This window comes from Corvus moneduloides, chromosome 3 (assembly GCF_009650955.1).
Source record: "Corvus moneduloides isolate bCorMon1 chromosome 3, bCorMon1.pri, whole genome shotgun sequence".
In the NCBI taxonomy this organism is placed as follows: Eukaryota; Metazoa; Chordata; class Aves; order Passeriformes; family Corvidae; genus Corvus; species Corvus moneduloides.
In genome coordinates this window covers 67,038,801-67,063,079 of record NC_045478.1, presented here as the reverse complement: position 1 = coordinate 67,063,079, position 24,279 = coordinate 67,038,801, and the positions used below count along the sequence as shown (strand labels likewise).

At 40.4% G+C, this 24,279-nt stretch overlaps 1 protein-coding gene across 8 annotated transcripts in view; it reads left to right on the top strand.

The window, feature by feature from the left end:
- The window catches only part of ARFGEF3 (ARFGEF family member 3), a 90,728-nt gene that overhangs the window by 48,197 nt on the left and 18,252 nt on the right, over positions 1–24,279 (top strand). For 6 of the 8 annotated variants that reach the window (XM_032102047.1, XM_032102045.1, XM_032102044.1 and 3 more), the window contains 16 exons: positions 661–1,571; positions 4,787–4,870; positions 6,027–6,193; positions 8,220–8,385; positions 9,793–9,900; positions 10,145–10,360; positions 10,613–10,723; positions 12,124–12,274; positions 12,716–13,030; positions 14,657–14,790; positions 16,298–16,443; positions 17,166–17,345; positions 17,730–17,874; positions 18,966–19,088; positions 21,180–21,283; positions 22,818–22,962. In XM_032102047.1, the coding sequence (XP_031957938.1) occupies positions 661–1,571; positions 4,787–4,870; positions 6,027–6,193; positions 8,220–8,385; positions 9,793–9,900; positions 10,145–10,360; positions 10,613–10,723; positions 12,124–12,274; positions 12,716–13,030; positions 14,657–14,790; positions 16,298–16,443; positions 17,166–17,345; positions 17,730–17,874; positions 18,966–19,088; positions 21,180–21,283; positions 22,818–22,962 (3,206 nt within the window). The remainder of the gene's footprint in view (positions 1–660; positions 1,572–4,786; positions 4,871–6,026; positions 6,194–8,219; positions 8,386–9,792; positions 9,901–10,144; positions 10,361–10,612; positions 10,724–12,123; positions 12,275–12,715; positions 13,031–14,656; positions 14,791–16,297; positions 16,444–17,165; positions 17,346–17,729; positions 17,875–18,965; positions 19,089–21,179; positions 21,284–22,817; positions 22,963–24,279) is intronic. The other 2 variants (XM_032102049.1, XM_032102046.1) reach the window with 1 other exon arrangement.

The window sequence follows — 24,279 nt, the reverse complement described above, 5'->3', positions numbered from 1 at the left end:
AGCATACCCAATATGAGCCAGGGTATCTGCCTGGTTAAATAACCTCTGAAAATGGAAAAGGTTGCTTGGTTTGTCATCAGTCTGGGCCTGTTTGTAAAGATGTGGATAACTACCTTGTGGAGTTTGCCAAAATTCCCACATACGTTGGTTTACAGCTGAAAATTTTTGGGTATGGGTCCATAAACTTGCAGTGAAATAAATGTGTGTTTCTTTAGAGGTACATTTCTAAAATGAAGTCAGAGGAGGTCATAGAAAATTTAAACATTGTCAGATCAAGCAAGAAGGGTTCTCAGTTCCTATAAAGATCATATCTTGTAGATAAGATCATTTTCAGGATACAGATGGGTTTAAATTTAGTTCAGCTGGGTGCTGAGATTTTTTTTTTTCAGTTTAAGTGCTTGTCTATAAGAGAGAATATGCTGTGCATGCCGGTATAAATGCATGGTAACTGTTTCCCTTGTTGGCACTCCCTTTACAGAATGACCATGTTTGCATGGAAGACTTAATAATTTGTTGTAATACTAATTGTCTTTCTCAGGAATAATCTTAAAGGATAAGTTCACTTCTTTTTTTCCTGGTTATGGAGAAATGGTGTTGAATGATGGTGGTGTGCTCGCCATACATGTTGCATCACTTAAATAAACTCTGTATTGATTGTAGTGTCATGGATGGGATGACGGAAGCGTGCATCAAAGGTGGTATTGAGGCGTGTTATGCTTCAGTGTCCTGCGTCTTTGCCCTGCTTGGAGCATTAGATGAGCTGAGCCAAGGGAGGGGTCTTAGTGAAGAGCAGATCCAGCTGCTGCTCCAGCGCTTAGAAGAATTGAAGGATGGGACTGAGACAAGCAGGGACTCCATGGAGATCAATGATGCTGACTTCAGGTGGCAGAGACGCATCCTGTCCTCAGAAAACCCTGCCTGGGAGTCAGGAAATGAGAAGAGTCCTGATATTAGCATTAGTGTTACCACAGACACTGGTCAGACTACTTTGGAAGGGGATATGGGACAAACAACTCCAGAGGATAATCCAGAAAGTCAAAAAAACTCCTTGCCATCTCCAACTGGACATGAAAGCAAAGAGATTCATTACAGAGAACCAGAGTCAGAAACCATTGACCAGCCAGATGTTGTTCAAAGAAGCCACACCATCGTCTATCCAGATATAACTAACTTTTTATCAGTTGACTGCAAGACCCGTTCCTATGGATCCCGATACAGTGAAAGTAACTTCAGTGTAGATGACCAGGACTTTTCTAGGACTGAGTTTGATTCATGCGATCAGTATTCCATGGCAGCAGAAAAGGATTCGGGCAGGTCTGATGTCTCAGACATAGGCTCTGACAATTGCTCCCTGGCTGATGAGGAGCAGACACCACGGGATTGCCCAGGTCACAGGTCCTTACGCACTGCTGCTCTCTCTCTCAAATTGCTGAAGAGCCAAGAAGCAGACCAACACAGTGCACGGCTCTTTATCCAGTCACTTGAAGCGCTTCTTCCTCGGCTTATAGCTCTTCCCAGCATAGAAGAAGTGGATGGAGCACTACAGAGCTTCTCTTCAACATTCTGCTCAGGTTTGCAAGCAAATATTTACTGTCTAACCAGCATGCACACTCTGACAGCACTGTACACAGATTCCCTTGTGGGATTTCATCTTCAGAGAACATATCCAGAATAAGGAGGTTTGGGCTTTACACCATACATGCCTCCACAGCAACACACTTCATTTAGGGCAAAGCAAATTGAATATGCAGGCGCTGATTCAAAGGGAGGTAAATCCATTGACTCTTAACAGGCTCTGGATTATATCCTGAATCAATAAAGAAATGGAATTAGATACCTCTTTATAGGTTTGTGAAGATCTGTTGAGAAGCTTTGCACATTAAACAGAGGTTGGGTTTTCCCCTTAGCATGAGAGGGCTGTGGGAAGTACCATCACCCGTTTTGAATAAGTAGCTGAGTACATCACCGCACTGTTATTATTAGTAATGCCAGCCTCACAAAGAGGGTGATAATAATTCCACAGCAGCAAGCTCTAGAAAGGATAGGGAAAGAAGAGAGGTCTTCACTCTTGTTTTTCTTAATGCTGCTATCTGACAGGAAATGCAAAGCTCAAAGCTCAGACCAAGTGAAAAATTAAGATCTTGCCTTCTAAGAGATTAAATATCTTCAGTTCTTTTGTGGTTAGAACATTTGAGGTCTTGACCTGTCAAACAAAGAAAAAAAGTCATGCAAAGGCTAGTTTGTCCTGTTGATAGCATATTTAAAATGTGTGTAAATATATATTTTTAGAAAGATTTTGCTTTTCTGACAGTGGCCAAAATGAAAATGTTTGCTAAAATATATGTCTCTGTTTCTTTAACTTACTTTGCTGCAATTGCCTTTCTTATTGCTCATCTCCTAATCATTGCTGCATTCATTTGTGCTCTCTCACATACATTAAACTCATACAGAGTCAGAAGGGGTGCTTCCCATCATCATGCAGCATAATCTAGATATGAAGTTGGGTGAATAAGATTATATTCCTGATATCCTGTTTAAATGCTACCCAAATAAACCCTAACTCAGGAAGATGGTTTAATGGTATTCTTAAGAAACATTGGCCATTTTATATCACAGAAAGGAAATACCTTAAAAGAGGCATTTGATGTCAACCACTTTCCTAATTGAGGGGCTTAAGAGCATCCTTTCTGTCACAGGTGTTTATTTTTTTCCTGAGAAAGGGTAATCTTGAGGTTATGCTGAAAGACCAGTGCTAGACCTCTAGCTCAAACTTTTGTGCACCTGTTCCCTCATGCATGAATAAGTATGCCACTTCTTTTCCCTTTTGTCTGTAAAGTCTTTATAGACTCTTTAAAACTTTGGAAGATGTGGACCTAGGAGAATTCTAGATTTTAAGGCTAAACATAGCTTTTCTTGGCATTCAGTATGAGTAATACAGTGAGAAAAATGGAAGAATATAACTCAAATTCTGCATTAAAACCATTATTTGTGGTTTACATATCTTAAAAAGATACCTAGTCTTGGACTTACATTGTTGAGAGAGACCTTTCACTTTTCTAAGAAAGCCACCTCTGTGGCTGTATCTGTACTTAAAAAATGTACACCACGTTTCCAGATGGATTTGGTGAAGTACTCGTAGAAGACACCATTCAGTAAGGAATTGTGGAAAAGTGGAGTAGCAATTTACTGTATTAAAACAGCCTGGAAGAGGTATCCTGGAGTTTTCATGGAGATATGGCTGTTGCAGGGTTGTACTTTTATGCTTTCATAAGATCCGGGTGGTTCCTGTTTCAGCTGGACACCTGGAATGAGACTCAGTCCAGCTGGAACAGTCCCATAACTTGTACCTCAGGTCTTAAGCAAATGTCCATCAGTCCTCCCAAGGTGAGAACTTGTGTTCCTGTGTAGGTGAGAGAGCCATGAGTTTGAAGACCTGTACAGACTTACTAAAGTTGAAACAAATGTCAGGGGGTAGGAACTCCCCCTGGAGAGCTTTCGAGACACCAGTTTGATCTGCCTATATAAGCAATGTGTAGGTCCTTACTTTAGGTCCTACTTCATTAGCACCAGGTACTCAAGGTACAAATTGGGTGATGAAGTTAGAGGGATTGATCCCATTCATTGTATATACAACATTTATTCGTGTATAATTCTTGAAGAATATATTGGGAAATTTGAGTGTTGGTTAAGATTCAAGTTGAGAAAAGACACAGATGCAGTTCTGAGACCAGCCAGTACAGAAGCAGTATTTTTGTGTTTCTGGGAGACCTTGTTTAACTGCTTTGTTTCATTTTGCAATTTTTCTTACAATTTGGAAGAAAAATAGAGTTTAGTAGTCTTTCCTACAGGCTAGGTCCTTATATAGATAGCATTGCAAAATTAGGATGTTTTCATAGGATTGAAAGGCAATGAATGGAGGTAGGAATTTGAGGCACTGCTGAGATAAAAGTGAAGTGAAGTCGGCTAAGCAGACTTATAGTGAAATTAAAATTTGCAAGTAAGTTGGTTAACTCTAAAGTTAGGAGTAAGTTATCCCATCTTTTCAGTTTTGATTCCATACTTTTTAGAGGGAAGGTGTTTATCTTGGTAAGTATCATCTTATCCTCTGTGCTTGTGATCTCAGCATCTCCCAAATGCAGTTGTTTATTTTCCCATATTTTAGAGAAAATGAAGGAACATATTTTTTCCCCCCAATACTTTTTGGTGCTCAAGTACATGCCCATGATGGAGTATCCACTTTTCTGTGCAGCTCTACACCTTCCCTTTCAATTGTAATCTTGTGTAGGAGGTTACACTTTTTAAAAAACTTTTAAATGCAAAATAAAGTGGGCTTTTTTTTTTCTTTTTTTTTTTTTTTTTTTTTTTTTTACTTTTACATACATCTCTGCCTTGAGGTTTTTATTACTCTAGCAGGTTCTAGTCCCTGAGGTACATGTTTAAGAGAGATAAGACATAAAATCAGTGAGAGATGAGATAGCTACATCAATATCATGATCCTCCATCCAACAAAATGTTAAGATGCATCTTTGTTTTAAGTGATGAAGAAGTCACTAGAGCTACTCACAGGCTACTTTCAAGCACATAATTGCAGTTTTGGTACTAGGTAAAGGTTCTCTGTTAGCATTCACTGTGAGAAATCTACCCCAAGCAATGCCAGCCTGTGTGGGTATGGTTTATGGCCAACCCTATCACCCTTCTTCCAGAAAGGTTGCTCCCTTGAACAGATATTCATTTTTTAGACCCACCCTGGAACAGTTACTCTCTTTCTAAATCCGCCCTCAAACAGTTACTCACCTTATCCACGCCCCCAAAGTGACGACAGTGGAAAGTCCGAGAAGGCAGCAGCACAGAGCTTTCAAACCCTCACGAGGCAAGAAAAATATTTGCTTATTTTCTGTGTGTGGGCTTTTTTTTTTTATGTTAATGATTTGTTGTATTTTGTCTAAGAAGAGGTATGAGCTTTATGGTGGGAGGAATATTCACAGTAAACCACTGCAGCAGTTAACAAATGACACAGCTTTGCTTCATCATGTAACTAACCTTGGAAGCTGGTTTTTGTTCCATTTCAAACATTCCTCTAGGATAAAGCTGACTTCTTAATCTTCCTTAATTGACATTATATGAATGGATTTCACTGTTGATGTGAAAACCATGAAGTACTGTGAGTCATGTGGGTGGATCTGGTATTTCTGTTTTTTTCATGGCTCAAACTACAGATCATGGGGATTCAATTAGGTGTTGCTCATACTTGGTTTATATTTTTCTACCAGTAGGTCAGCTATTTGCCATCCATGGGAAGAAGGGATTGTGCCATTGAACATGGTTGTAGGCTGTTTTTTCATACGCAAAGTGTTTTCAGGACTACTGAGTACTTACAGGTGTCTTCTGGGTCTGACAGAAGTGTTACTGCTCAGCTATTTAGAAACTAGGCCTTGTATGAACTAAACAGGGCTTGGAGTTGTAACAAGTTCCAGCTAGCTTGGCCCCAGATATTTGTCCACATACCTCTAGGCCATGGAGAGAATGATGGTTATAGACTGATCTTGCAAGGTGTGGAGCACTCCAGTCCCCATCCAGCAACTGACTTAGGCAGAACAGCTTTACTGGGGGAGTTAAAGGGCTGTTAACCTCATTACACCATTTGGTGCACTGTATTCTCAGTTAACTACACAGACTTTGGGTCTGCTCCTTCCCACCTCACTTTTTCCCAGTTAGTATTGCAGATGTATCCTGCCCCCTATGTACCTGGTAGTCATCCCAACGAATGCTGGTGCTCCTTGGTTATTTCAAATTTAGCATGTTGCTTTGCTGGACTGTGACTGGAGTGTCCAGTTTGTCTTGCATTCTAGATGAACTACTTATTTTTCTGTTCCGTGTTCTAGTATGTTTAGTAGAGTAATTTCTACTGATGATTCATTAACTGTTCTAGCAATCTGTTGCTCCCAAAATGCTAGGGATAGTTTCTGATATTTTTTTCCAGGAAAAATCTGTGTAAAATATGAGAGCTCACATGGTGTTTTTGTTAGGTATGATGCACTCACCAGGATTTGAGGGAAACCTAAATTTCAACTTCCAGACTCTGATGAATGCAGACAGTCTCTACGTGGTATCACATTACACTCTGTTGCTGAACCTAAAATTGGCAAACTCTGATTACTACAGGAAGAAGCCTGCCCAAGCCCCTGTGTTGCTGGTGAGTTGGGGAATATGGGATAATTGTTTTTAAAAAATGAAAAATTATTTTGTTTCCTTTCACATAAACCAGCCCACACATAAAGCCTTCAGGCTGCTTGCTAAGTGGAGAAATAGTAATTGCAAATGAAGCGTTCTCCAAGCTGCTTATGAATCTTGCATGATAAGTGTCATGCATCTGAGTTACACTGTGGTTTGGTGGGAAGGAATGCTGCTTACTGATTGTCATTAAAGTCACAGTCATTTTGATGGTTAAACTATTTTCAGAATAGATTAACATCATGTGAGATAGCAAGTATTGTCTCTTGATAATGTGCACGAACGTACCTTCATCTTGCAATTGCTTTTGAGCCTAATGACAATTTTTTTGCTTAATACTCAATTTGAATTTCTGTAGATGAAGATGTGAAAAGTTAAAGTGAAAAATAAGTAGGTCTTAGTATCAATGTGAAATTATGATTTTTGTCGCACCTGGAATTCCTCAGCTTCTTGGGCTTTTTAAAAATCATTTTGAAGACTGTGAGTTATAAAGCATGGATCCATGTTTATCAACTTAGTTACCCACAATACATTGTTTCAGAATTTTCTGAAAAACCAAAAAAATTGTGATATATGGAACAAATAAAAAAGGTGTCAAAATGTATAATTATTGCTGAGCTTCCAGTGTAAGAGAATTTATAATCGAGATCATCTAAAAAGCAAGTGGAGTTTAACATCATCCATAGTTCTGGTGTGTTCTGCAGCAGATCAAGTGCAGCTATGTGACTCAGAACATTCTCTAGAGGAGTCAGTGTGCACAACAGGCCTGAGCATGACCAAAGTATTCTTAGAGATCATTCTGATAAATAATTGGAGACAAGTTCATCTGTGATGTCTGTTCAGTGCAAAAGGGCCCAGTTGTTGGGCAGGCCACATTAGGTGCCACAACTTATTTTAATTGGATTTGAGATCCTACTGCTATCTCATGGAAATAGTGAGAGATCAGCATGTCCCATTGTCACTGTGCAAGAACTGCCATTCTGATTTGTATCTTGCATTAACTGCAGTAGAAGAAGGGAGAGGTCCTTGTTCATGTAATTCTCCACTGCAGAAGCAGATACAGAAAGATCTGGACAGGCTTGGTTGATGGGCCATGGCCAATTGTATGAGGCTCAGTAAGGTAAATTGTCAGATCCTGCCCTGGGGTCACAACGACCCAGTGCGGCGCTGCAGGCTGGGGCAGAGTGGCTGGAAAGCTGCCTGGGGGAAAAGGACCTGGGAGTGCTGATCAGCCTACTGAGCATGAGCCTGTGTGTGCTCAGGTGGCCAAGAAGGCCAGTGGCATCCTGGCCTGTATCAGGAATAGTGTGGCCAGCAGGATCAGGGCAGTGAATGTCCCTCTGTACTAGTGAGGCTGCACCTCAAATCCTGTGTACAGTTTTGGACTCCCACTACAATGAAGACATTGAGGTGCTGGAGTGAGTCCAGAGATGGACAACAAAGCTGATGAAGGGTCTAGAGGCCAAGTGCTATGAGGAGTGGCTGAGGGAGCTGGGGGTGTTTAGCCTGCAGAAAAGGAGGCTCAGGGGGACCTGATCGCTGTCTACAACTGCCTGAAAGGAGGCTGTAGTGAGGTGAGGGTAGGCCTCTTCTCACAGGTAACAAGTGACAGGACCAGAGGAAATGATCCCAAGTTGTGCCAGAGGAGGTTTAGACTAGATATTAGGGAATTTCTTTTCATGGAAAGGGTTGTAAGGAAGTAGAACAGACTTCCCATGGAAGCATTCACAAAACATGTGGGTATGGCACTCAGGACATGATTTAATGGTGAACATGGGAGTGGTGCTGTGTTGACAGTTGGACTTGATGATCTTGAAGATATTTTCCAACCTTAACCTTAATTCTAAGATTGTAATTCTCAGTTAATTCTTTGCATAACTTAATTTCTACTTCTGCAATCCCTTACTCAGAAGTAGATCTGGGGACTGAGGCTGATGCTGTAGGGCTTACTCTGTTGTCTTACATTTGGCTTTTACGATTCTCTGCAGAAGGAGTTTATGAAGCAGGTCCAGTCCAGTGGAGTGTTGATGGTGTTTTCCCAGGCCTGGGTTGAAGAACTGTACCACCAGGTACTAGAAAGGAACATGCTCGGAGAAGCTGGATACTGGGGAAGCCCTGAGGAACACAGCCTTCCTCTTATCAGCATGCTGACAGGTCAGTACAGTATTATGGTGGCAAGACTAACTTCCAGATGTGTCTAAAACAAGCTACAATGACACGCTGCTTTATTGCATTACATACAGAGCAGCGTGTCATCATGCAATATGTGGTGTCTCATGGAATTACCAGTAGAGAAGGAGCCAGACCGAGCTGTGGCAGGTACTTAAGTGTTTGTTTTAGATCAACTGAGTGGTTTTGAAGCATGGGTTTAAAAAAAATCGAAACTGTCCCTGGGAGACAGGGAGAGTAGTTTTGTTCACTGGACCAAAACATCTCTTAACTCCGTCAGCTTCAGTTCTGGTAGACTTGATAGTTGTTAATGATAAGCAGTAAGGCTGCTGTTTTCTTGATGTCATAGCAAAGCCATTTCAGTGTGCCTGCGGTGCAGTAGAAATATAAATATCGGCATCTGATCCTGGATGCCTTCCATAGACTGGACTCCCCTTGGTTCAGACTTGAGCTGTGCCAGGGATATGCCAAATGGCACTAGGGAGAAGCTGAAAACTTGGAGCACAAATGCTTAAAAACAATCCTTAACTTCATTTGAGGGGAAAAAAACCAAATTGTATCAGCTGAAAGACAGCAGGATGGCCATGATACTGTATTGATATAAAAATGCACTGTCTGCTTTAATGTGTATGTAATTAAAATAGTGTATGCAGGGGGAACACTGGCTTCAGCTGAGCCATTAAGTAGTGATCAAAGGGCACTGCTCTGAAAGTTTTTTGCTGATGATATTGAGTTCAGTGTTACTTTTAGGTATTGAGCTGGGAAGATGAAAGAAACACTTGGAAAAAACAATACTCAGAAGTATGTGGAGAAGGGGCTGTTAGAAAGGAGAACAGCCTGGTGTTCGTAACGTGCAACTCTCTGCAAGAAACTGGTCTTTCGTTGTGAATGGAGAAAGGGTTGTATTTCTTTTGTTGAGATTGAACATACATAGGTCTACTAAAAATTACATTTAGGACATAGGATCCCAATGCATCTTGAGAACTCAGACTGAGGTCTGGGAACATGTAAATACAGGATTTAGGAAGATTTGAAGTTATACTAAGAAATGCAGAGATTTAAGTGTGTGGGAAGTTCTGAACTGTAAGAAATACATTGAAATCTTTGCTGGAAGTTCTGTTCACGGTGTAACTTGAAGAGGGGGAGGGCAGCTTTTGAGAGTGGGATATCTCTCCTTTTCAACAAAACATTGGTTATACTGGGCAAAGCCTAAGATGCCACAGCTCATGTTTATACCAAGGCTTTAGAAGGCTGGCAGAAAGAGTAACAAAAAAGCACACCTGAGAAGTCAGGAGTGCTAGTACTTAGTTGAACACAGAGCCAGTAAGAGATGCTTTCTTTGTACCATCTGTGTGTCAAATCGTAATCTGACGTATTTTAATGTTCTGGCAGACATTGATGGCTTGGGCAGCAGTGCAATTGGTGGCCAATTGATGGCATCTGCTTCAGCTCAATCTCCTCTTTCCCAGAACCGGAAGACAGATGATTCTGTTGTTGCAGGTACTAAGACTGTATAGTAAGTACAAGTGTGTCTACTGGCAGTGGGTTGTTATGTACCAAAAGCATGTTCAGATAAACTGTGTAGAATAACAGTTTAAAAAGAAAGTATGTCAGTACATTGTACATGTGAATTGGTACTTCAGCATGCAGAGGACAAATGGGACTTCGCTTTTTACCACTGATGGTAAAGCTGCTGTTGTGTCATTTTCTAGTAGTAATAGTAGTAATGGTTTTTCCACTCTAGGAATTGCTTTTGCCCGATACCTTTTAATTGGCTGTTGGAAGAACTTGATTGACACTTTGTCCACCCCTCTGACCGGCCGCATGGCAGGCAGCTCCAAGGGGCTGGCCTTCATCTTGGGAGCAGAAGGAGCCAAAGAGCAGAACCAGAAGGAGAAGGACTCCATCTGCGTGAGCCTGGATGGACTAAGGAGGGCAGCCCGGCTGAGCTGTGCTCTAGGTACTGCTGCATAGGGGATGGCATGGCAGACTCATAAATTAGGATGGTAACTTTCCTTGAAGGAATTTGGGACAAAGAAATGCAGCATCCTGCTCCAGTTTCGCGTAGGAATGTGGATTGTGGGAATATGCATAGAGTGCCCTAAGGCATAAACATATCCAGCCAACTTTCCTTGACCTTACCTCTTGTTGGGGTTGTATGGGATTGGGGAGGAGGAGTTGGTCATACAGTAACTGTGTCGTTGCCTTACAGGAGTTGCTGCTAATTGTGCATCTGCTCTTGCCCAAATGTCTGCGGCCTCCTGTGTCCAAGAAGAGAAAGAGGAAAAAGAAATCCAAGAACCCAGTGATGCTATAGCTCAAGGTAACTACATTATTAAATTACCTACCTTGTCTTACATTGCCTGCAAAGCTCAACTGGAAAGTACTTTGCTGCACATAGTGGCATTTCCCTCTTGTTCTGCTGCTGTGCACTACTCACTTGTCGGCACATGGGATGTGTGTCTTCGGTACATGTCCTGCTGTCCTAGGCTCTTAACATTATGTCCTACTAGTTATATTCTATATGGAACTGAAATCAGTGGAATAATGCATAAGCTTACGGCATTTTTCAATGTGTGCTCTTTAAACCTTGTGATACTAGTACAACCAGAGGGCATCAGAGAAACAGCTTATTTGGGGATTTTTGTGTGTTGAGTGGTAATAGCTGAGTTTGCATCCCTCTCCCTGTCTGGTTTATATATCCTTGATTATCTTTTCTGGAAATCTGACTTTTCTGTCATCATCAGGTATTTAAAACTTTCTGAATCATGTTAAATTAAAATGGAATAAAAAATGATGTCATTTTAACATATAAAAAGTTTTGCATCTCTATACCACCATTTCAAACTCAGTGTAAGCCAAAGTCAATTGTTGTCTCCAGTTTGGAGAGGTGACTGTTTGGAGAAGTACATAAAATTTCTCTGGTTATGTCTGATTTCTAATGGGAAGAAACCCGTAAAAAAACACAGTGTTGCACAAATGACCCTGCTTGGTACTTAAACTTGGTGTCTCGGTAGAGAAAACAAAACTGAAAAAGCCTGAGCTTAAGGAAGCTTTTGACTGCTCTTCTGGACATGACTGAAGGGAGTTGACAAGGCCATGCTGAAGCAAAGAGGAGGCAGCAGCAGTGGCCAGCGGCCAACAGATCTGTTCTGTGAAAGCTTGCAAAGCTTCAAAACTTGTTTCCATTCCAATGCAGCATAAAAACAAAGCTTTTCGGGGATTCTTGGAAAAAATAAATAGATCCAAATGGTTGTAGTTCAGATCAAGATTAGTTTTGCTTTGACAAGAGCTCTTTGGTGAAACTTTTTGTGTGGAAATACATGTGCAATCCAGAAATGCTTTTTTTTTTTTCCATAGCAAAGGAGATTTTGGTAAAAATAAATGAATATCCAGTCAGTCATCTCTGAAGAGAAATATCACTGGCAATCTGCAACTGTTCTGTAGGCAACAGGATGTGAATTTGGGGGTGGAGGGTGTCAATCTAGCATTGATTTTTTTCATGTATATAGGATCAGTCAAAAAGGATTTTAGTTTTAAAGCTGCCTTGGGTTTATTAGGAAGAAATTGGTTTCTCTGATTTTTTGGGGTTTTTTTGTCTAGAATTCATGTTCTTTCATAGATTTCAGACTGTAATCCTTTGCCCATCACCGTGTATACAAAACAGTGTTTGTTTAAAAGCTGGAGAACCTAATTTTATTTTATTCTTTTTTCATGCTGCAGTGAAACAGAAAGTGGAGCAGAAACTGGAGCAGATGGGGAAAGTGCAGGGAGTCTGCCTGCACACTGCTCATGTTTTGTGTATGGATGCAGTCCTCAATGTGGGTTTGGAGATGGGAAGCCATAATCAGGACTGTTGGCCTCATGTATTCAGGTACTCACCAGCTTTCCCAAAATAGCCAGAATTCATACCATGTTGCCTGAAAGTAACGGACTGAGAAAAAGGGCTTTGCAGACTCTGTGAATGTTCTGTATAGTGTCAGAGTGAATTAACTGCCAGTATCTCTAAAACAAAAGATGGTGCTGTTTTCTACCACTGCTCAGGGACAAAATCAGTGCTTAGAAGCTTCAAAGTTACCAGAAGACTGTAGCAGACCCAGGAGCCTAAATGGGCTTTTCAGGCACCTCCACCAAATTATTTGCTGTCTAGGCACGAGGGGCCAAAGGATGTAAGAAGAGATGTTATCTATGAGTAACCTGAGAGTTAGAAATTGTCTGTTTATGGCTTGAGGAAAATGTTGTGCGATTAGTGCAGTGAGGAGTGGTTGTTTCAAGGTGTTTGTTAATTTTTTTTGCTTCCCCTGTGTGTTCTCAGGGTGTGTGAGTACATCAGCACACTGGAGCACACCCACTTCAGTGATGGTGCTGCCCAGCCCTCCCTTACCATCACCCAGTCACAGCAAGCACCTGGAGGGCTGCACCCAGACTCTGAGCCTGGGGAGGCTCCTCAGGCACTGACCCCCGAGCAGGAGACCACGCTCAGCAGCCATCCGGTCATTCAGCCAGTTTCTATCCAGGATCTCATCAAGGACAGCAGTAAGGGCAGAGCTTTTGACTTCCGTGGAGGCAGTCTGCTGTGTGGGACCAGTGCTGCCAAGGCTGTTCTCACGCTCTCCACACAGGCTGACAGGTAAAAGCGCTGCTGTCAGGAACCAGAATCCTTGTTCCCAAAACAGTACCAAAATGGCCCTTTTTGTGCTGCAGTGGGTCTAATTGTTGTTTGTTGCAGCCACTTGCTTCAGTTGAATTTCACAGAAGAGCTGCATGTTTGTCACAACCAGCAGCTTCTAGAAGACCTGGCTTTTTTCATCTCTGCAGTACCTGCAAGTACTGAGCTGTCTGTGCACAATAGTAAATATGCCAAGCAAATCAAATGCATCCTGAGAGTGGTGGATTTATTCCTTGCATGTAAATTGACAGGTTGTATTCAGTAAAGCAGACAAAATAAATGTGTGTCTTGTCCTGACCAGAAGGGACTGATTGATAAGAGCAGTGTCAGTCAGAAAGCAGCTGCTTCTGTCAGGGCTGCATGGACAGTTTGTCAGGCTTCCCCAGTGCGTCCAGAGGAGGAAGGGAACCAAGTATGGTCACACAATGGCTATGTTAAATGTCCTTTTTCATGGTCTGCCAGCTGATATTATTTCTGCTATTTTTTCAAGCAGCCCAGGCTACAGCTGAAAATTTCTTGGTTTTGCATGCTTGCAATTACCTTTTTATTCAGCTAACACTTTTCATCTTGATCTCTGCCCATAGGAAGGTGTCATGTGTAAATTCAGAGCCAAAAGTAATGCATAAACTGCTTGTAGAAATTTGACTCTGGGCATTAAAATACCTTTTAGTTAGGAAGCTTATAATACAACTTGGTTCTGAGGATTAGAGAATAACAATACTTTTAATAAAGAATAATTTAAGAATAATTTAAATGATGCTGGTTTCATTTCTACTCTTTTACTTAAGTGCAAATGCTTATTAGGACTCAATCTCTTGTTTCTTAGGACTATAGAAAGTTTTGCCTGAAAAGCAACACAGACAACCATATTTTTGTCAATTTCTGGCTGCACCGTGTGAAATCTCACGTAATCTCTGTGGAGCCCTCTCCAGTGTAACCACACTTACTGTTGTATGTGTACAGATTTTAACTGTTAAATCCTAAGAGCCCGTTGCAGCTGAAAATAACTACTCTTACTTGTATTTCTCATTGTTTAACTAAAACATAGCCCCATACTAGCCACTGTTAAGAAAATTAACTCCACCCCAGCCAAAACCAGCGCAATATTCCAAAATAGCAATTCAGGTACAGTAACCTTAGGTTTAAGACATGAATTAATTTATTTTTCAAGTTAGGGTTGGTAACTTCAGATGGAGCAAACTGGTGTAGCTCTAAAGTCAGTGAAGCTATGATGATCTGTGTTGTGAGGAATGGGCATGTTTTGACTGGTTTTTTAATTACTGGTTCATGAATGGCTTATAGCATTAAGATAACTGGAAAAAGTGACTTTTTGTTTCAGCGCCATAGTTGAATCTTGAAAGGGTTCTGATTGATCCCATAGCAACCTACTTTCCACTCTCCAATTAATAAAGCTTCTGGATCAAAGTCTTGCTGCAGCGCTGTATAAATTAAAAAGCTCTCAATAACCTAATGTGTCACCAAAAGCAACATACAGAAGCCACAAACAGATAAGAGTTGTCCTCTTACATACACATTTAAGTCTGCATCTCATTAATTTTTCAGTTAGATTCTGTTCTTTACCTACAGGCTCTTTGAAGACGCTGCTGACAAGTTAAACTTGACGGCACTGGCAGGCTTCCTTTACCAGCTCAAGAAGGCTTCTCAGGCCCAGCTTTTCCATTCAGTCACAGATACAGTTGATTACTCACTAGCAATGCCAGGTAAATCACCTGAAGATCCTGTACAGAGTGTTTTATATACAATTGTACTGTTTGCAGGACTTACCTTGTATTCTTACAATTTTTTTCAATTGAAATTTCAAGGTATAAATAAAACACAGTATGTAGTCTAATAAGATCTTTCTTATTAGAATTGTAGGACTAATTCAAAACCTTTAGAAAAGATTGAGCACTTTTTTTGGACAGGGACCACATCCACACCTGCTTTGCAACACATCACAGGACATTCATTTGGTTCTTGGACTTTGGGGGTGTTAATTGCCCACCAATATATAATCACAGCTCTATTTTTGAACCCAGTTCAGTATGGAAACTTGGGTCAATCTAGACTTAAGACAGTGGATTTAGGTTAGACATTTGACAGTAGGATAATCTCAAAAGTGTTCAGAAAACGGGCAATAGAGAACAAAGCCCACAAACGAAGAATGTTAAAGCAGTGGGATTTGTCCTGCTTGATTTTCCCCAACAGAGTAGAGCATGTACCCCACAGTACAAAGCCTGTAAATTGTTGTTTCCATCACTATCTCAAATGAGGCAGAAGAACTGGACACAAAGGAAGATACTTCACTTAAATTTATACTATGCCTGTAGAAGCTACATTAGTCATACAGGTGTTGTTCTCTCCTGTGGCAGACACAGTTTTTATCTATGTTTCCAATTTAATTGGTTTCCTATCTCCCTGAAGTGCTACTTGTCATTTTCTCAATATGACACTTCAAGTTTTTGGGTTTTTTGCTCTTGCTTGTCTCCAGACCTCATCATTCATAACTCTAATTTTAATAAATATATTTCCTCTTATCATGTATGTAGTGTTCAATCAACAGTAGTTGTAAACTGAAATTAAAGTTAGGATAGTGGAATTAAGTGCTATTTTTTATTTTAAAAGTGGTATGTCCCCTGATTACATCTTTTGGTAGAGATAGAAGCACCACTGTGTTTGAAATGAGAGGATGAAATGTCTTTCAAAATGTTGTAAGAGCAATGGAAGATGAATCCCTTTCAGCAGGAAATAACAAGTACTAGTGACTGGGGAACAGAAAAGCATTTTCTCACATTCTGTTCTTTGTATCATTTGCTTAATAAGAAGTACAAAATTAAATACCCAAGCTAAATAATTTGCAGTTTATAATCTTTCCTGTAGATGTCACCAAAAGCTTTTGTAACTACCATTTTGGGTCTTAATAACTTTTTTACACTACTTTTCCAAGCTTTGTCTCTAATGTTGGCAAAAAAAGTGATCACTTAAAGTATGTTTGGTAAGTTTTTCTTTGAACTTGGGTCCATCTCCTGTTCTTTTACCTACACAGGCGTAGGGTGTGCTTTACATCAGTTTTGGGGGTTTTTTTTTTCTTTTTGTCACCCCACTGAAGCTCTTCACCAACTTAATATTGATAAATAATTTCTAATTCCAGTTCAGACATGTAGGAGTAGAGGAGAAGCTAAGCTAAGCTGATACTTAGCTTCCATTTATTCTTCTACTTTCTTGTAGGTGAAGTAAAATCTACACAGGACAGGAGAAGTGCACTTCATTTATTCCGACTTGGTGATGCCATGCTCAGAATCGTAAGGAGTAAATCCCGCCCACTGCTCCACCTCATGCGCTGCTGGAGCCTGGTGGCACCTCACCTTGTAGAGGTAGGAATGGGGGACAAAAATGGGAATGTGTGCACAAAACAGCAAAGCTAAAAAAGGTGGAGAAAGCTTGATAGCTCTTAAAATGTATAACAACCTTCAACATTGTCAAGTCTGCTCTGTCTTGTATAGACTGTGTCGTATATTGTGATACTGCCACCAAGGAGTGTGCTTGCAAGTGATTGAAATGGGCAGGCTTAGGGACAGGGTGTTGGGCTTTTGTTATGTGATGCAAATTGTTTCTGGTGAAAAACCTGAAACCACCCCAAGGGGCTCTAAGTGTCTCCTCCATCTATCTGTATTCCCAGTCAAGGTCTGCATCCTTGCAATTCTTCCCAGAAAAGGATGCAAGTTTTCTTTTCCCACATAAAGCCAGCTCAGCTGCTACCTTTTGAAGGGAAGAACGGTCACACAGTCAAAACAAAACATTTCCCACAAGTTCTGTTCTGTGGGTTTTAGTATTTTATTTATTTATTTTTAGCTCTATGCTTTTTTAATTGTCAGCAGACTTTCATATATCTGTGGACCTCCAGGCAGCTCAGAGTCTCAGTGATCTGTTTCCGTGGCAGTACTCTCCGTTTTCACCGCAGTGGGGTCCCTAGTCACATAGTGGGGAAGCTGTTTGGAGGGTTCAATAACATGTAGTGCTTACCTCTCTTGAAAGTGTCTGACTAAAAGCAAATTTTTTGTTTGGGCACACTCTAATACTTCTCCTTTCTCTGCAGGCTGCCTGTCACAAGGAGAGACACGTGTCTCAGAAGGCTGTCTCCTTCATCCACGACATCCTCACCGAAGTGCTGGTGGACTGGAATGAGCCTTCTCACTTTCACTTCAACGAGGCGCTTTTCCGCCCCTTTGAGCGCATCATGCAGCTGGAGCTGTGTGATGAGGATGTCCAAGACCAGGCAAGTCAGCTCTGATCAATGTGTCTGTATCTGGCCTTCATGCCTGTAAGAATGGCTTCCAGAGTGCACTTGGTCCATGTGAGAGTGTTTCCCAAATTCCCTTCGAATGCTGCTCCTTGATCATCTTCAAGGAATTGGGAGTGCTCTGCCTACCTAATCAGCATTGTGGCAAAGCACAGAGACAGTAGACCTTTAGGCTTTAAAGCAATTAAATAAAGATTTTCTATTATCTAAAAAATTTTAAATAATGAATTAGTCTAGACTGTCATAGTGAGATCTGGAAATATGTTTAAAGCCATCCTCATTCATTCTGAAGATCCATGTGTATATCAGTTCGGGTTTTTGGTTTTTTTTTTCTTTTAACCCCCCCTACACTGCCTGCAGGTGATCACCTCTATAGGAGAGTTGGTAGAAATGTGTTCTACACAGATCCAGTCGGGATGGAGACCCCTGTTCAGTGCCCTGGAAACGGTGCACAGCAGCAGCAAGTCAGAGGTTAAAGAGTACCTTGTAGGAGAATACTCTATGGGTAAGGACTGACTGTGCTGTTTCATATGTGCTTTTGATTCCCTGGGGGACACAGTAACTAACTTAATATATTTTAATACCCAAACTGAACAGTAGCACTACAACACTCCACAGCTGTACCGAAGTGTCTGAAGTATTAGTTGGGGTAGGAGGGAAAGCAGACATATTGTTCTGACCTTTTATCCTCTACATTCTAACAAATGAGTAGAATGAGAAAGAAATGCTTCAAATCTACTTGAATAATTCTGAGCAAGACAGTAGGGCAAGGGTACTGAGCTTGGCTGAGTATTTGTCGCTGTCCTGCTGGAGAAAGGACTGTATACAACCAGCATGTCTCTTGTGGACTGTCTTCCTTACTGTATGAAACCTATTGCTCTTATTCATCAGGGTAACTTAGTGTGATAATCTAGGCAAGTGCTTGTCCAGGCGTGTGATCACAAGGCTTTCAGATTCCTGGTGCTATTACAGACCACATTTCTGTAAGAATGTGCATCCCTCCCAGAGATGTTTGCTTGTATGGAAATGTGTTATTATTTTTTTCTGTTCTTTTGCCCCATTAGAAAGTATTTTTGAATGTGACAAGTCATGTGTAAGGGATGTGGTTTTCCTCCTAAATTTTGTGATTGAGATCTGTTATGGCTGATGGCTGATTGTGGGTGTACGCAGCTTTTGAAGACTGATAATCTACTTAGGAAAAGCAAGGCTATTTTGTTACTGTATAGTGTGAATAGTTTTCTGCATGATTAATGTCATCTTGGCAGTTATCAAAAACTAAAGCAGAAACTAAACAGAAACCTCCACCAAACAGAAGTATTAGCTACTGAATTCAAGAGCTCAAACCTGCTCTGACCATTTGAGCAGACATAAATTGGTATTTGTCATAGACTGGGCAAAGGAGGGAATCTCTATCACTCCCTATGAAAGGCTACATGAGTTGCCTCAGCAGCAAGAGCAGGTTTTACTTTTAAGATAATTTCTGTCTCTGCCCAGAAAAGAAAAGATTCTACAGATTCAGTTAAATTGGTGAAAAACTGTTGGAAAATGATTTTTAAAGGGGGGTGAGGAAGAGTTCTCATCTTGTTATTTCCACAGGGAAACGCCAGGCTCCAGTGTTTGATGTCTTTGAAGCATTTCTAAACACAGACAACATCCAGGTCTTTGCCAATGCTGCCACCAGTTATATTATGTGCCTTATGAAGTTTGTCAAAGGATTGGGTAAATATTTTCCATTCCTATTAAGTCATGATATATCAAGCTTGATCCTGCAGAAGAGGATAATTCAGTTATGTAAGACATAGCATGGTAGCAAAGAGAGGGGCAGTGAAGAACTTGAGTCCAGAATGCTTCAAAAGAATAAAACAGAATCAAGACCGAGGGATTATTTCCATAACATTTTTAATACTATCAGTTCAAGATTTTATAGCAGCAAAAATGCATCTCCCTATTAACTGTCTGCTTCTTAATTTGATCTTTGTTTACATCAGGACTCGCTTATATTCGTGTAAACAATAAAACAAAAAACCTCCAAACCTAGCATTTTGCAGAAATGGCCTGGCATTGTGCAGAGACAGCATGGATTGTTTGCAACAGAGCAGGGCATGTTTTACACTGCCGGCAGCAGAGACCAGGCATAGCGTGTCAGGCTGACCCTGCAGAGTAATTGTCATGCTTCACCAGCCTGCAGAACAAAGGCAAACGCTGCTGGGTCATTCTGCTCCCATGCTGGTGATCCATGGCTTGCCTTGATCATTAGAATTTGATACTTTTTATTGAACTCTGACAATGTTGGGGTTTTTTTGTGTATGTAAATTATAGAACTTCTAAGTAGTGATAAAACGGGGCCTTTTCTTTCTATATGAATATTAATTCACAGAGGTTTCTAGCTCTGTAAGCAACTCCTTTTGATTTAAATGAAGCACCTAGCTGCAGCAGATCTACTCTTTAATGTTACTCTTTGTCTCACTGAGCTATTTCACCATTGATTTCAACAGGGGCAGAATTCAGTTTGTGATGTAATTGTAGTTATTACTACAAAAGAGAAATAAACTTGCATGTCCAGTACCAGTAGAGGGAACTCATGTTTCTTATGGAGAGCTTAAAAGCCTGTCTTATATTTCTTTATGTTTCTTACTTTCATGAGATAATTTTGACCCCGTTGTGGTCACATATCAAAAAGCAAGGTCTTTTTTTGTATTAAAGGTAACAGAACTATGGGATACATCAGCAAATACAAAGCCATACTATGTGCATTTTATGGTAAAACTAAAGGATTCAAACTTCACTGGCTGACTTGGTTGATCTCAGTAGTAGACAAAACTATAAAATACATTATGGAGGAAATACCTAAGAGCATAGAAAAAGCAAATAAATATAGTGAAAGGAGAACAAAGTAGGATCTCATAAAAGGATTTAATATTCATCTTGTGCTTTTTATGAGAGGAATAGCTTTTAAGGCAAGAAAATGTTAATGTCTATAGGCATTTAGTAAAGCTTCAGAGTTGTCACTGAATGGGAAGTATTTGGCTAAACTGGAAAAATGGTTGTGAGCCAAGTATTCTAAGGTGGGCAGAACATTGGCTGAGAGGGGAGCCAGGCAGACTGGCAGATGGGAAAATGGTGGAGAGGAGTTATCCAGAGAGGAGCTCTGTAGCAGGATGCCTTGGAATTGCTCTGCTTATTGAATTCAGTTAGTGAAACTGGTCTGGAAGGAGCAGTCTGCTGATTTAAGTTGGGAATACCACCCATAGTGAGGCACTAGAGCCTGAGGTTATGTGTCATAAGCTGGAACTGTGAGACCTTGACACCTGCATTAGACAGCAGAAGGAAGTGTAATAGTACAAAATAGAAAATTATATCTTTAAGCAGTAAATAAACTAATAGGAAAGAACTTGTGGTAGAAGAATTTTCTGGGTCACTGGGGTGGAAATGAATAGAAAAAAATTAGTATAGTAATTGAGCAAAGGATGAATATGAGCAAGTAATTCCTACACCCATGGAAGAAAATGGAGTCAATGTGACAGATAATATAATTGTATGATTATTAGAACTCTCAAAGGCTCTACTAAAGAGGTGTTAAATAGGCATATGCTTACTAAAACGTTTATTCATATAAAAATTCATGTACAAACTGTGACCAGTATTACTGTATTGTTTCAGTGGGGGTCACCTGGTTGTCATCTAAGAAGATCAAACAAAGGACGTTTCCTGGATTCTGTTTGGACATTAGGGCATAACTGAATGAGAAAAAGCTAATGCTCTTTGTTTCTTTTCTTCTGTCCTTCCCAATGCTGCCTTTCCTGTCCCCAGGGGAAGTAGATTGTAAGGAGATGGGTGACTGTGTGCCAGGATCGGGATCTGCATCTACAGACTTGTGCCTTCCTGCTCTTGATTACCTCAGGAGATGTTCTCAGGTATGATGAACAACCTTATACAGGCACAAACCTGGCCCAGGAAACAATTCTAACCTGCAGGCTTTGCGTCAGTCATTGGATGATTTGCATGAACCCAACAGAGTCTGTGGTGACCCTGATGGTAATACCCTACACTGCCAAATGGACAGTGGTGATCTGAGGGAATATCATGCCTTCTAGGCCAGTTAGCAGTGGGAAAACTGAGGAGATAAAAACACTCAGACCCAGGGAGCATATGAGAGAATGTGAATGCTCAAAACCTAGTAGTAACATTACTCAAAGCTAATCTCATTCTCATTTAAACAGTTACCATAAACGGTGTTGGGAATGAAACACAAAAAAAAAAACTAAAACAAGAAGTTGTGAATTCTCATATTTTAAGAAAAACAGGTCACACCCTCTGAAATGCAGAAGCAACTTATTTGTACCATGCAAGCATATGTGAAGTTCAGGACAAATCTCTAATAATTAGAATGCTGGCATGTTTCCTGTAATCTCCTTGCTCACAGCATATATTATTATCCAGGGTTATCTGGACAATTTTTGTCTGATTTTATAATGTTGTTTGTATTTTTGTAGCACCTGCGGGTCTTTTTGTTGGACTCAGGCCATGTTTTTTCTGGGTACAATACAAATGCACAACAAAAGATACTATCATTGCTGAAAGGACTTAATATCTAAATTCAGAGATAATGGGTGGATTCAGTGTGCAGACTGAGAAAGGAAGGGAAGAATAAGGCAACTCAGAATAATAAACAGCAGACATACCAAACTCAGCTTGCTATCTTGTTCATCTAAAAAAATTAGTAAATATCTATGTGTATATCTAATATATGTTCTGTCTATAAACTATTTGCACCACATTGCTATTCCTCATCCTTACAAACCCTGGTTCACAGTGAGGGGGAAATATTTTCTCCTCTTTAAAAGAAGCAGCCATTTATATCTTGTACTTTTTAACTTGCCAGTAAAAGAAGAACAGGAATGACTAAAAAAAAATCCTGTCTGTATATTGCAAGTACATTATTTACTTAGAAAGACCTGATAAAATGCTGGTAGCATCTCTGCAATAGCACAGTTCTGCGTTTTGTATCTGTTGTGTAATGGACAACCCAGGCAATGAAGCTCTGAAGTAAACCTTTACAAACCCTTTTACCAGTATTTATGTAGTCCTTCAGAGCTTCAAAATATTCTGTGTATAGCTAACAGAGCTTCATTAGGTCATAGATGCAATCAGTGAGTTGTAACATTTGCCCTTCACAAATAAGAAGAGAGTACACTCCCACCTCAGAAATGTGTTATTTGAATTGCTACTCTCCCTCTCTTTACCCACAACCCTTTACTTGTCAGTGAACTGAAGACTTCTGGCCTCTAATTGTGTTTGCATGCATTTTATTTTTTTTTTTTTTTTTTTTTTTATTTTTTAAATTTTATTTTATGTACCTGTATTGTATGTGATCGCTTTTACAAACTTTCCCATGGATATTTATCCTCTCTTTTTTTCTCTCTCTCTCCTCTTCTCCACCCTCCCAAGTTGTTAGCCAAAATCTATAAAATGCCCTTGAAACCCATCTTCCTCAGTGGCCGGCTGGTTAACTTGCCCCGGAGAGCACAGGAACAGTCAGCCAGCAGTGAGGATGGGATTGAGTGCATCCTTTCTGACTTTGATGATGACACTGGTAAGTGCATTGAAAGCAGTAAATGCAGAACTAATCAATTGCTTCTTCTATGTGTTGCTGCATATTTTGCCAACGGCTGAAAGCAAAAAGGAGGGAAAACTTCATAGTTTATTGTCTCCTTGTTGTCTACACACGCCCACGTGCACACACAGAAGTTGGAAGTTCAGGTCCTGTCACCTTCTTTATGTAAAAGGTACAGTTCATATATAAGAAAAATACAGCTCCTCTCTTAGGGCAAGATAACAATATTTTGATTACCAATTAATTTGATTATTCTGATACTCATAATACAACTGTTGTGCATTTCTGAGAGCTAACACAAAAATACTTTCTAGACCACAGCTCAAGTAAAGGAGTGAAAACCTTTTAAAGTTGGTATTGGCAGGCCTGCCTTTAACAGAAAAAAATACCAGTATTGAGTTACTGTCTGGAAAGATAAAGAATAATTGTTTGTTTCCAAACTTATGTTCTGTGGTCTGTTGAAATAAACAGTGAATTTCTGAAGTCCATAAAAAACACTATGACCTTCAGAAAAAACAAGCAGCATTTGCCTCCTGATTATTTGTGTGGTTTATATGGGTTGTGGATTAATCAGGTGTTGGATGAACTAGATGTGTGCAGAGCCAAGCAATAGAGGAATGCAGCCTTACGGCTTCTGGGCTCAGGAGACCTTCACAGCAGTACAGTCACTTTTGAATATGTGAACTACTGACCTGTTCCACCAGGCTGCCTCAGTGAGGAGTCAGCTGCAACCTGGCAGAAAGCAGGCTAACTCCAATGCCTTTCATTCATATGCCTCACCAGACTGGCCCTTGGTACCTACTTTTATCTAGACTCTTCCACCATATGGATTGTCCTGTTCCACTGCTACTCTGGATAAAGGAGAGAAAAGCTGTTCTCTGAAACCAGAAAGTCACAAGTCCTAGTTTTTCACAAAACAACCTTTTACTTTCTTCTTTCTGTGCTGGGTTTGGTTTGGTTTTTCCCTATCAGAGTATTTTAGGATATTCACCTGGGGTGCAGGAGACCCAAGTCATTGAAGCCTCTGCTTTGAATCAGACTTGGAACTTGACCTAGGGTCTTCCCACCTCAGTTGCCTGATGTTCTGAAGTGACTCTGCCTGTCAATGTCTTGCTGTAAATAGAAATATCACCCTGCAGCAAATAAACCTTCTTCTGGTTCTTGTCAGAGCTAAGCACTGATACTGTCACCTAATTTGTTATTTACATGGCAGTGGTGTTAGAACATTGCTAGGTGAACTGACTTCACAAAGACACGAGGCAGTCTTCACCTGGCACTCTGGTGCTCAAAGTCAGT